Raw genomic sequence first — 13,616 nt, forward strand, 5'->3', positions numbered from 1 at the left:
AAATTTTGAACCGAATTTTGTGAATTTTCAAAATGTAAGATCATTTATATGTAGATTATTTGTCTAGAAATAAATCAAATCTGAATTTGTATTTGATCTGATATTTTTGTATATCTGAATCTAAATCTTATTGGACGTCATGCCGTAAATCCGAATCTGATCTGATTTCTTAATCAGATATTAATTTTTTTTTATATCCAGTTTTTTCGGATCGGTTCGATCGAATATCTAATTCAAATCAGATATATTTTCATCCCTATTCAAGATTGACTTATAAAAAAACTAATGAATCGGCCAATTGACCAAGTCAGTGGCTTGGCTGATTCAATTCCAAAAGTGACCGACAAGCATAGTGGCTGAGCCAAAAGATTTAGACCGACGGAATCTAAAGACTTTTGGATTCTAAGGGGCACCAATATGTACAAATGAAGAAATTTTGTGAGACTGATGTGGTCAAGTGCCCACACCAACCCACATATGGCTCTGCCAATGGCCAGCCCAAGCTCCATAAATTAGATTCGTTTGGTAGGGTTGTCACACCATCCGCATGAAAAGGCCTTACGAGGTCTGCATAGAAGACCAAATATTTTATTAGATTCGAGCAACTTTAACACTCTACAATTTAATTATTTCATACATTTCAATGGATGGTCGACCAATGCAAGCAACAGAACAACTGCCATACATAATTAAGCAATTTAAATATTTCAATGTTCACAAGAGGATAGTATCCCCTGAACCACTAATATCGCATCTTATCCTCATAACGAAGGCGTGTATAAACCAAGCATGCATATATACATATATGACTTCATTAAGCCCAAGAAGCTCCATCGTATTCGTCGCCCATCTTCTCGTGGAATTATCATTCAAAACGTCATATGAAACCAACTTACCACCAAAGTAAAAGATTAGAGCAAGAAATATCACTTTTAGTGACAATGAAATAGGAAACAAACTCATCACAACACAAAAGGTTACAGCAAGAAATATCACTTTCAGTGACATTTGAAATAGGGATGTTAACTAATCGGGTTTAAATTGGATGGACTCTTAACCATATCGATGTTCACATAATTGGATTTGATCGGATTCGAATGTGAATGAAGAAAAGTCATGTATGAGTCTCATCCAAAATCTGATTTCACCAACCAAAACTGAATCCTGATCTGAATCCAAATTTTAAACTGACTGACTTTCAAAATGTAAGGAAATTGGATGTACAGTATTTGTTTAAAATTAAGTCGGAGTCGAATTCGAGTCCAAATCCCATCGGATATTTATCTTTGTCTCCAAATCTGAATCCCTAAGTCAAATTCTGATCTGATTTCTTAGTCAGATACTAAAATTTTTTCCATATTTGATTTTTTTGGAACGGTTCGATCTGAATATCTGTTCCAAATTAATTGATCACAAAAAATCTTCAGAAACATGCACACTACCATGATGGAGTGTGTTGAGAGTCGCATCTTTGTTAAATCTACAGTGGGATACAACAAAGGTAGTGATGTAAATATGGCTGTACCTCCTCTACAATATCAAAAATGATGCTTCGCTCCTGGGCCATGATCCGTTTGGCCCCTACGACCACCACCGCCACCAACCTATGCGTCCGTTTCGGAGCATCATCACCGAGGAAACCCCGAGTCCCTCTCTTCCTCCGCCCTCTGGTCTACACCACCACCATCCCGGACCTGCAGAAGTGGCGTTCGTGGGCCAGAAATCTCGCCCTCTCCGTGGGTTCGAAGTTTGTCGAGCTCGACAACGGCCCCGACTCTCACACCCTCTGCAGAGAGGTCGAATGGCTCTTGGAGGATGCCGTCGAGGGCTACGACGCGCGGCTCCGGCAGACGACTGCCACCGACAGCGGCGGCACCTGCCTCAGGATGAGGGCCGGTTTGGGCGAGCTTTACTGCTTGTGGAAGGAAAGGGTGGAGCAGAGGAGGCCGTTTCAGTACGTTGTCGGTTGCGAGCACTGGGGGGACATCGTCCTGAGCGTCGAGGAAGGGGTGCTCATCCCGCGTCCGGAGACGGTGCAGGTGGTCGAATTAGTGGATCAGCTGTGCTCGGCAGACCAGAGGTTTCGAGAAGGCCTCTGGGCTGATCTAGGTACCGGGAGTGGCGCCATTGCCATTGGAATAGGGAGGATCTTGAAGGGGAGAGGGAGGGTGGTCGCCGTTGATCTCAGCGACGTCGCTGTGGCGGTTGCCTCATACAATGTGGAGAGACACGGGTTGCAGGTGTGTTGCTTTTGCTGCTTCATGTTCTCGATACGTTGTCTTTTTCTGGTTTGGTCTCATGACACAAACTGTTCAGGTTCGAGTGTTAGGCGTCCGTGAAGGATAGCCTCCTTTTTCCTTGTCCTTTTGGTCTGTCTCAATGAAATAAATATTGAGTATGCTACTTTGTACTGTTAACTTCATTAACATATATTCAGCTGTTTCTTGCTAATGGAGAAGGACTTTTTTGTGCTGCCAGCATGGGTGCTTCGGATATCCCTTCAAGGACTTGATCTACCAGATGCTATGCCGATGCTATTCCTTTTAACGGTGTATTCACGTGCAGTTTTTTGCGTGTGAAATGATAGTCTTCTTGGACTTTGATGTTTGTTATTTTCCTATAATGCAGCTCTGTGGCAAGAGGACCATAAAAACCATTTCCAAATCAAGTGACGAACTTTCTAATCACTAGACGGTGAATAGTGGTGGAAGGTGCATGGGAAATATGCAATGCTTTTGGCTTAGCTGCCTTTTCCTAATTGGGTTGGCCAGCTTTTTAAAGAGCAATTGTAAACACTTATCAAGCACCAGAGAGTTCTTGATTGGGCGTCTAGAATGTAGGAAATATGCCTTTATGCATCACATGAAAATCAACGTAAAAGAAAAGGCAAAAATTTGCAATATTAAATGGTAACGCAATTACAAAAATGCACCAAATTTTGGGCATACATTAATCTCTGTCAATGGGATATGACTGAGGATATGAAGATAGCCATTTTTATTATGCCCCCAATGTAATTTCTGTTAGATGGATAGAGAATGGGTTTCAAAATGAAGTATCTCTGAGACTAGCATTTAATTGGTAATTACTGGTGCTTCTGAACTCTGCACACAGGCAGACTAGTATACAACTATGTCACATAGGTGCGGGGTGCGAGTGCCGGAGCAGCACATCTCAAAAAATTTAGGTGCGGCGGTATGGTGAGGGTATTTTTTATTATTATTAATAATTTATTATCACAATATATATATATATATATATATATATATATATATATATATATATATATATATATATATATATATATATATATATATATATCTTCATTGTAACTCAGGATGATGCAAATACTCATTGATTCATTTATCAGGAAATAACTTCAAAGGAAACTTCATATTACCAACATAAGAAGTTCAGATTGTAATAACCGTGAATACCTGCAGAGATGAGCATTTCAACACATCACAGTATCCACATTTTCCTTGCCACAGTTATGAATGTTTCGAAGTTTTGAGTTGTGATGGTCTTTTTTTTCTGGCTTGTTTTTTTGTTGGGCATTAAAATTTACAGTTACTATCTTCTTTCTTTCTATTTGTGTTTTTTCTGGCTTGTTTTTTTTATTGGGCATTAAAATTTACAGTTACTATCTTCTTTCTTTCTAGTTGTCACTTGTTAGTGATGTGTACCTTATAGTTGCTACTCTGATGATCAGGATATAGTGGACGTGAGGCATGGATCCTGGTTTGATCCTTTGGAAGATGTCCAAGGCAAGCTAGATGGGCTTGTCAGTAATCCTCCCTATATTCCAAGTGATCAAATCTCTGGATTGCAAGCTGAAGTTGGCAGACATGAACCATTAAGTGCACTGGATGGAGGTCAAAATGGCATGGATGATCTTCTTTGCATATGCCGAGGATCTGTTACTGCTTTACGACCTGGTGGATTTGTAGCTTTTGAGGTACAATTTATACTTTTGTTAGGCAAAAATATTGTGATGCATAATTAAGTATGCAGACATTTTTCCACCCTTATGAGTTGGCAAACAGGCATCCATTCCCAATCAAAGTTGCATAATTTTCTGAGCATATTGGTTTGGTCCTACAGTTGGAGCCAACCAAATGCTCAACTAATTGCTGTAAGAAGGTTTTAAAGAAACATTTCTACATACTTTGTATAAGTAATCCTGCTGCTTATTTCATGGTCAATCTGTTGATTCTTGAGGAGTTTGGTACATGAAAATTCTATTTGATTGATGATGGACCATCCTTTAACAAGATTTCACTTTTCTTTTTTGTTTCGATTTTGTATTAGTATCACACACATGTCCACTTCTTTTTCAAATTTCTGATCATGGGTGCATCTTCCATCAATTACGTAAGATTGCAGGAAGGGAATTTGATTAGGGACATGGATTCTTTGAATATGCCAATTTTTTTTTAATAATGTAGCTTATGTTATAAAACATATGTATTTTATGTCACATGTGTATGTACATAGACTACTCATATTCTGGTGTTTGTGTGTGTGCCTGCATGCACCCTAGGATATATATGAGTACCTTGTGACACTGAACAAAGTGGCAACTGGCATGTCCATAAGTGAGTTTTTTTTTTCTTCTCTCCCAAACTGTAGGATGAAATGACATAGTTCATACCTGCTTGGGATTCCCCCAAAGATCTTGAAATTTAGTGTCTAATTGGAACACAAAAAATCTTTAAATTTCTCCATGGGATGAGAAGCTAGGTCTAGTTTTCTTCACTCTTTGGATATCCCCAAGGTCAACTATTAATAATATTTAAGCTTTTTGTGAAAGAAACAAGGTCTAACACAAGTTAATGGTGGAAGTGATTTCATAATGGCAATTGCTAGACTCAAAAATTATGTGAAAAGACAAAACGCCTCACTTCAGTACAATACTGGTGGATCTTAATTCAAAAATTGATCTTACTACCAAAGGAAGACTTCTTGCTGTAAGTGTGGTATATCGGGTCATATGAAACCTATTTTCCCAAAATTCAAGAAAAGGAAAGATAGAAGAGAAGATATCTCCTGCTGAAATAGTGCATTTAAAGTGGAAGGAGAATCGATTGGAGGCGTGTCTATCTCACAACGTGTAATGTTCTTCAACCTTTTCTTAGAAGAGGAACACTCTTACCAAAGCTGCAGATTCATCCTCGTGTCATGTATGGATTTTTGCCTCATAGATTTTGAGGAATCTTTTTTATAAGATCCCTTACAGATCTCTTTTTATTTGAATGCACTAAATTATAAGGGAGCTAGGTTATGTCACATAGGTACGGGTACTGGTGCGGGTATGGGTACCGGTGCGGATACGGGTACAGACCATTTTTAAAAAACTTGGGTGCGGGGGTATGGCCGTACACACACACACACACACACACACACACACACACACATATATATATATATATATATATATATATATCAAAAAATTACAAATAGAACCCCATATACATATTCAGCCATTACAACTTATATCTAAAAAGCACCTAGCAAGACAGAACCAAAAGACAAGAATGAGAATGTTAAATAAAATGCAGATTTAAGTGGTCATGATAAAGGTCAGAACCATGCCAAAGCACAAATATGCACTAAGCAGCACAGGGATAAAATGTCATGTAATCAAATGCCACAATCACAACACAAAGATTCACATAGATGGACTTGCAGAGAAGGACATCTAAAGGGTCTATTAGCAAATGTAACCATACACCAAGACAGCGAAAGGGGACACTACAACTACAAAAAAAAAGGAACACTACGACGAAAGGGGAAACAAGACAGCGAAAGAAAAATGGACAGCGGAACAAGGGAACAACAAATAGAGAACCAATATTATCGTTAAATCTTTTTTGCGACAATATGTCATGATAAAGCCAGGACGAAGAAAGAAAAATGGACAGCGGCATGCCAATCGAAAGAAAAATCACCACAACAAGAAAGGGGTGAACGCCGGTAGAGAAACGCCTCCAATCGACCCCACAAACTCCTTTCTTCTTCTTCTTCTTCTTCCTTCTTAAAACTTAGTACGACCCAAAACTCAGTTCGTCGTCTTCCCTTCGCCGCTCACCGTACGCCCGTCGCCGCCTGCCAGTCTTTCGGTGAAGGTTGAAGACCGAGGTGAAGGGAAGACGAAGAACAATGGTGGTTTAACTTTAAAGGTTAATAATTTTAACGTGAAATATGTAAAAAATGTTAAAAAATAAAAAACGATAAAATTCAAAATCAGATAGATTTAGACTCGGTCAACTTTGACCGAGTCTAAAAAAGGTCGAACATGACCTTGGGTGCGTTGACCGAACCCAGTGCGGTCAACGCAGCACCCATGCCGCATCCATGGGCGTACCCGTACCGGTACCGGTACCGTGCTGGTACTCCTCCTTTGGAGGAGTACCCGTGTGACTTAGGAGCTAGGTTTATACTGCTAAAACTTCTTTCAATGTGAAAGCTTTTGGAAATTTTGAATCAAATGTTCTCAATAAAAAAATATCTTACCAATAGTTACAGTATTTCCTAAGCTTAATATGATTGTCACAATTGGAATTGTCTTTTCAAAACATTGCATCAAAAAGAGGAATAGGGAAAGCAGAAAATGCAAAAAAGAAAAGGAATAAATCATGATATTTTGAATTGAAAATATCACACTTTTCCGATTTTCTGAGGAACATGTGAATGCTCAAACCATGGGTGCAAGTCAAGACAGGATTAGAAAATGGGAAAGATAGGGTTGAGGTACATAACCCTTCCCAATCCAGCCAGTCTCCCCCTCATGGTGTGCCAAATTCATCGATGGCCCCTTGATACTGAGCTACCAGGTGGAGTCCACACAAAGGAGCAGGGGGTCACATAGGCTATGTAAAAACACCCAAGACTGATTTTCCCAAACTTTTGGGGGATGATCCTTGAGTTAGGTTTTTTCTGCACGAAAATACTTAGATTGCCTAGGGACAGGAACAAGTACCACATAAAATAGTTCATTCGGAGGGAGCTACAGTTCGCTGGTATTGCTCCTGCATAGAACAACAAGGAAAAGTGTCATGGCAACAGTTTGTGGAATAAATGAGCTGATTCATATTCAATTTTTGGGCAAATGGGTTTAGTTGTCTTTCCTTTCCCTCCCAATCTTTCAATTTTTGGAGGGATTGGAATACATTAGTGTCTCCCTTCCTATCCCTCCCTCCCTTTTCCTTTTCTCTACTTCCAAACATGATTTTGCTTTCTCCTTTCTTTTCCCACATCTTTAAGTGGTTATCCAGCACAGGAGAGTCTATCCTTTCCATTCCTTTTCCTCCAACCAAACAAGTTGTAAATGGTAAGCAGAAGGGGCACTCACTTAACAGTTTGGCAAACGTAGGGTCCACCCATAACTTTGTAGGCAAGAAAACAACAAAGTTATGCAGGTATAAGAAAGAGGAGAAACCAGAATTTAAGTAAAGGAAAGGTGCCCACAAGAGACTGCTAGGTGAAAAATTGATATCCTATCTTGGAAGTTGAGGCGCTGCTAGATGAACTTCAAGGGACTATTCTATTTTCAATTTTGATGTCCGAGATCGGTTACCATCAAAATTAGCCTTTATGGCCCTTGCAGACATTCCTAAGACTGCTTTGAAGACCCACAAAGGACAGTACAAATTTTAAGTAAATCCCTTTGGGCTTATGCAATGTACATTGCGAGCCTTAATGAACAAAATATTCCTGGCACTCCTGCATAACAATGTCCTAGTGCTGTGGGTGCACAAGTTATATGTGAAGCCTTCCAAATGTGTGTTTGGAAGCCCAAAGGATCACACATTTGGGCCAACCGTTGAGTGAGGGATGTAGATTTAAGAAATCATGTTTCTGCTATTAAAAAGTGAGAGCTACCTAAGGGAATAATGGGCCTGCAGGCATGTTTAGGACTGACAGGGTATCACTGTTGATTCGTGAGAAACTTTGGAGTAATTTCTGCATCGTTAAATAAGATGTTAAGAAGGATAAATTGGTGGGGAGTGAGGATGGCAGAAGACATTTCAAAAACTGAAGGACTCTATATTTACCGTTCTTACGCAAGTTATACAAATTTTTACAGTTAAAAAACAAGTTATACATTGCTATTTCTTCACAAAAGTGATGTGCAGACCATCGCCACATGCGGTGTGCAGACCTGGCCTGCTACCGCAGAGGGCAATCTGGTCGTCCAAAGGGACGATAATTTGGACATGGAAGGGAAGCATCACACTGCTGGTTAACCCCTCTTCCTTTGTTTCTCTCAATGTGGATTCTGTCCTAGAACGTCAGGGGAGATGGGCGCATTGTGGCTATGCGAGACCTTCAACTTGCTATTTGGGAGAACTCCATGGATGTTTGTGTCCTCGTTGACACCCTTCTTTCTGAAGATAGAGTCACAATTTGGCAGCGAAGCATGCCCGATTTTGCTTTTGTTATCAATGCCGCTCTATGGGGAGGTATTGCTCCCATTCTTATTTGCTGAGACCCTTCTGCTGTTAGGGCCCACCCAGTTGCCATTGAGCAGGCCTAGATCTTTCTGCATTGTTGTTGCAGGAAAACAGGGAGAGAGTTCCACCTTTTTGGCATTTATCTTAGTCCGAATCCCAGCTTTTCGGTTCTTGAACTTATGGAGCTTAGTCGCTCTCTAAAATCCAAACACGTTCAAGGACCGATCTGCCTTGTGAGTGGTTTCAACTGCATGCGGAATGGAAGTGACAAAACAGGCCGCTTCCAAGTAAACACAGGTGTGATGTTTTTTGTGGGTTTATCTCTTCAAATGGCCTCAGCAAGTGGATGATCCCAAGTACAGCTTTACATGGAGTAATAACAGAGCACATGAGAATCTTATTCGTTGCCGTTTGGACTGCGCTCTCGTCAACCGGGACTGGTAGCGGGCAAGGCTTGTTTCGCTTCTTTAAATGTTGGATGCTTAGAGATGGCTGCAGGGAGGTTATCGGTGCAGCGTGGTCCTATGAATCCAGGTTGTTGCATGATACACTTAGTTTCGAAGTTAGAGATTACCAAGAAACGTTTGGTGAGATGGAATACTAATGCATTTGGCCACACTGAAAAATGTCTTGCAAGCCTGGAAAAGGAATTAGACAGACTTCAAGGAGGACTGCAGCATGTGAACGCTAGGGATGGTGGCCAAGAACTTCTTCTGTGCAAGGAGTTGCAGCAGACCTTGAAGAAGACTATCTACTATGGAGGCAGAAATCATGAGTAGATTGGCTTAGTGAGGGAGATCAAAACACCACGTTCTTCCAGGCTAGAGCAAAATCCAGATTCAAGAGGAATTCTATCTCCTCCCTTGTCATTGGGGCGAACATGATGATAGACTTTCTTTGAGTATATCTATAGAGCTGATGAGTCAGACAGGAATATGACGGAGGGCAGTTTGGAGGGACCGTGTGTTTCCCCTGCTGAAGCTGTGCTCCTTGACAGACCCATTCATGATGATGAGGTTAGACAAGCAGTCTTCAAATCCCATAGCGACAAGCTCCTGGTCTGCATGGTTTTACGGCAGGTTTCTTCAAAGAGCATGGTTTTACGGCTGGGATGAAGTGCAATCCTGAAAAAATCTACTTTTAGCCTATTCCATGTACAACCTCGCTTAGTGAGGGAATGTGTCAATTTTCTTGGATGGAGTGCAAAACCTCTTCCCACAACATATCTGCGGCTGCCCCTATTCATCGGCAGATGCACTGAAGCTCTCTGTGTGCCCCTTATTGAAAAGATTGAAGGCAAACTCAGCGGCTGGAAATGAAAACTTTTGTCTTATGCTGGACGGATTTGCTTGGTTTGTAGTGTTCTGCTGCAAGTTGTCAGCTATTGGGCCAGAGGCCTCAAGCTATCGGGAGGAATCATAAAACAGATTGAGAAGATCATGGTGAGCTTTGTGTGGGGTGATTCGGAGGACAGCCATCACCCACACCTGATCAGCTGGAAGACCCTCAGTTTACCCTATGAGGAAGGTGGTATTGGGTAGACGGGCATCTCCACCCTCGATAAAACATTGCTCATCCAATGGGGTGTTCGAGCTTACAACAGTGAATCTAGTTGGGCCTTGCTGGTTAGACAGAAATATTTGATGAGGAATAGTCTTTGGTGGCCTAAGGGCAGACCTAGCTCCTTCGCGTTTTGGATGGCTATTGAATGGGCCTGGACAGAGGTGAGCCATGAACTGTGCTGGCAGATTGGGGATGACACTAGGGCGAGGTTTTGGTTTGATTCATGGGGTTGGGGCTTGCTGCACACACTCCTTGAGGGTGGAGATTTTGCAGCTATCGACTCATAAAAACATGGCCCAAACCACACATATGTGGTCACTGATTTGCAGAAATGTCGCTACCCATTGGATCAAAACGGTCATCAGTAACACAAGGCTTAATGAAGGGAAGGATACTTTGCGCTGGGGGGATGTCAATGCAGCCTCCCTCACATCTATGGAGATCTACCAGAGTAACAGATCTCATGGCCCTGAGAATGAGTGGAATCCTTACCTCTGGCAAAGCAGGGCCCCCTTAGCGCCTCATGGTTTAGCATGCTGGCCTGCCATGGCAGGCTTTTCACCCTTGACAAATGCCAAAAGGTTGGGACCATTATTGCAAACCAGTGCCTCTTATGTAGGGTAAGTAAAGAATCGAACCCCCACATCTTTTTGCATTGTAGCTGGACTAAGAAGGTATGGAGGTGGAGCGGAACAAGATATGATCCATCAAGTTATTAAATGGAAGCCCACCAGCTTTAAAGGGGATGGCTGTCTGATGTATGGGATGCTGCCCTTCTGATTACTGTCAGTAGCATCTAGAAGCTCCACAATCGTGTGTGTCGTGGAGCACGTCTCCCTCCCCCCAACAGTTTTGCGACATCAATTTGGTCAGACATTTACCAGCTGTGGGAAAGATTGCTGCTTCGCTCGTCTCAACATTTGACAAAGGCACAGGTATGGTTTAAAGCTGGAAGTGAGCCGGGTACTTACATGAGGGGCCCTGAACGACGATATTCCCTTCATCTGGCCTTCCTCGTTGCAAAGGCCTATTGGAGCCAGCTGGTGGAGAAGATGATTCTTGCTATGCCGTACCTATAGGGAGGCATCTACCTCACGTTCGGGCCACGAAGCTGGCGGTACTGTGTCAACAGAATCTTGACTTCTTCCACTGAAGCCATGTCTAGGAACTCCACCCTATTCTGCTGCAAAAGGTTGCTGAGCCTATCTTGTGAGAATCCTGCCATAGAGATTTCTGCACTGTTGCTAAATCCTCATTTTGTAATCACAACTCCCATTGGGAACACCCTACCGAGCAGCTAGGGTGCTCCTCCTGTTTTTGCTTGTACATATTCCATTTTTTGCTAATAAATTGATTTTGCAGCGGAACTATTAGAAGATTGTAAAATGACCTAATTTTTTTCATATGATTCAAAAACAAGTCAAACTAACATCAAGTGAAGTCACAACTCATAGCTAAGTTATATTTATTAATGTAATAACTAAAACTAAAAAGTAAAAGCTATGCCATTAAAAACATTGATCAGGCCATCGTGGTATACAACCTATATGCCTAAACAGTATACGGTTCTCAACTTCTCATGTTCTGTAGTTCTGTGGACCGTGGTATACACTGCTGAGTGCTGGACTGCAATTGTTATTATTGCTGTATACATTTTCGCATTTTATTTTATATGCTTGTTCAGTTGTTCTTGAATCTACTATAAAAGTTTCAAAGTTCACTAACAAATATATATTGTCAGCCGTGTACATATGCAGCCGTGTATATATACTTTGCAACTGATATAGAGATATATTGTCATGTTATAAACTTACAATATATAATATAAGCTTTTGTATATGTGCATTATGCAGCCAACCAGCTGTGGTCAGTGTTGTTGTTTTGAAGTTTTAATTTCAAATTTTCAATTTCTGCTTCTATGATTCTATCATTTTTGTTATACTCTATGTTAGACTGTTAGTATGTTATATTACTAAATTACAATATATAATATATTATATAAAATATATGTTGCTCGGATATTTTCATATGCAATACAAGTATGCAAGTATGTTATATACATTAATAACTAAATTGTAAATAATAATAACATGCTCATGCGGTTATATATATAATAAATTAATATAATAATAATAATAAAATACCCTTGCCACACTGCCGCACCTAAATTTTTTGGGATGTGCTCGGCACCCGCACCGGCACCCCTGTGACATAGGTTTTCACCTTAGTAACATTTGCTAGTTTCTATGTTTTCTTAGATGACACTGATTTTATGGAGGCACGAGAAACCAAAATTGTTACCCCTCATTGGAAAAAATGCAATTAGGACATGACCACTGAAAGGGGGAAAGTTTTGTGGTTGATAATTTTTGGGACATGAGAGTCCACCTTAACTTGCATAAAAAGCGGTATTGTGATGACAAAAATGCATGGATATAACAAATATTTATACCTTTGACAAAATCATGTAACACAGAGGTAGACTCCCATTTCTTCATAAAGGGTTGTTGTAAGAAGACAATTGACTTACCTTACATGATGACTCAAAATGTCAAATTGTTTTCATTAGCATGACTTTGCATTTTCATTTCCTTCTTGGAGAACTTTCTCAAAGACTCAAAGTTTGAAGGAGAATGTTAAGGAAATTATACTATATTTTTCTGCCTTTATAAGCATATGTAAATGCTTAAACACACAGATAGGCAAACATCACATGAAAGTGGTGATCTTCTGGGGTGAGCCCCTTTTCATGAGAAATTCTTCTGCAGTTCACCCTATGTATGGTACTTTTTTAGGCATTTTTTGATTGTGGATCTTGTCTAAATTTTAGAATTCAGTTCCCAGAAGTATCATGATGTAAATGAAATGAACCTTGGTTGATCTAAGTGTGTGAATGCAGTGTAGTTTCGTCAAATATGCAATTTGTGATGCACCATATTTTTTTCCTTATATCTCCTGTTGATGCTATCTCTAATGTCTACCCTTCAATGAGTTGCAGACAAATGGTGGAGAGCAGGCAGATTTTGTTGCAAACTTCTTGGGGAGAAATAATTTCTGTAATGTGAAAGTAGTTACTGATTTTGCAGGAATTCCACGGTTTGTGACTGGATTTCGTTCATAATGCACACAACAATGAATTCCTAAATCCTGCTTGGTGCATGCTTGGAAGATATGTTGTTCTCTTAAAGGAAGTGCATTTTAATTGCGTTTTCTTCAAATTACTATTTCAAGTGTAATTATCATTTCCTCTTTTTATTTGTCCAATTTTTTATGTTCTTTGTCATATGGCAGAAAGTTTACTAGCTATATATATATATATATATATATATAGAGAGAGAGAGAGAGAGAGAGAGAGAGAGAGAGAGAAAGAGAGAGAGTGCCCATTGTTAACATGTTGCAACTTCTAGAAAAAAACCGTGTATTTTGTATTTGAGCATGGGAGTTCTCACCGGTAACTGTTATGTAGTGGCCGATGTGTGGCTTCTTGCCCGGATGTCTGAACCAATCAGATTCCTTGTAGATGTTATGTGGGGTATTATGCTACTTGATTTGGGACGTGCAGGCAAACGATTTTTGTTAGAAGAATGTTCTTCAATT

The 13,616-nt window shown here is 40.3% G+C and overlaps 1 protein-coding gene across 1 annotated transcript; it reads left to right on the forward strand.

Annotated features, from left to right (window-relative positions):
* Positions 1-1,497: 1,497 nt before the first annotated feature.
* Positions 1,498-13,302, forward strand: LOC116264383 (uncharacterized). The gene is made up of 3 exons (XM_031644553.2): positions 1,498-2,240; positions 3,713-3,958; positions 13,018-13,302. The coding sequence occupies exons 1-3, from the start codon at positions 1,545-1,547 to the stop codon at positions 13,138-13,140; spliced, it is 1,065 nt and encodes a 354-aa protein (XP_031500413.1). The 5' UTR covers positions 1,498-1,544; the 3' UTR covers positions 13,141-13,302.
* The last annotated feature ends 314 nt before the right edge of the window (positions 13,303-13,616 follow it).

Source organism: Nymphaea colorata, chromosome 11 (assembly GCF_008831285.2).
Source record: "Nymphaea colorata isolate Beijing-Zhang1983 chromosome 11, ASM883128v2, whole genome shotgun sequence".
Classification (NCBI taxonomy): domain Eukaryota; kingdom Viridiplantae; phylum Streptophyta; class Magnoliopsida; order Nymphaeales; family Nymphaeaceae; genus Nymphaea; species Nymphaea colorata.

Coding starts and splice junctions, on each gene's coding strand:
- LOC116264383 (XM_031644553.2), top strand. CDS start 1,545: ATGATGCTTCGCTCCTGGGCCATGATCCGTTTGGCCCCTACGACCACC. Junction 2,241..3,712: donor TGGAGAGACACGGGTTGCAG/GTGTGTTGCTTT, acceptor TCTGATGATCAG/GATATAGTGGACGTGAGGCA. Junction 3,959..13,017: donor GTGGATTTGTAGCTTTTGAG/GTACAATTTATA, acceptor AATGAGTTGCAG/ACAAATGGTGGAGAGCAGGC.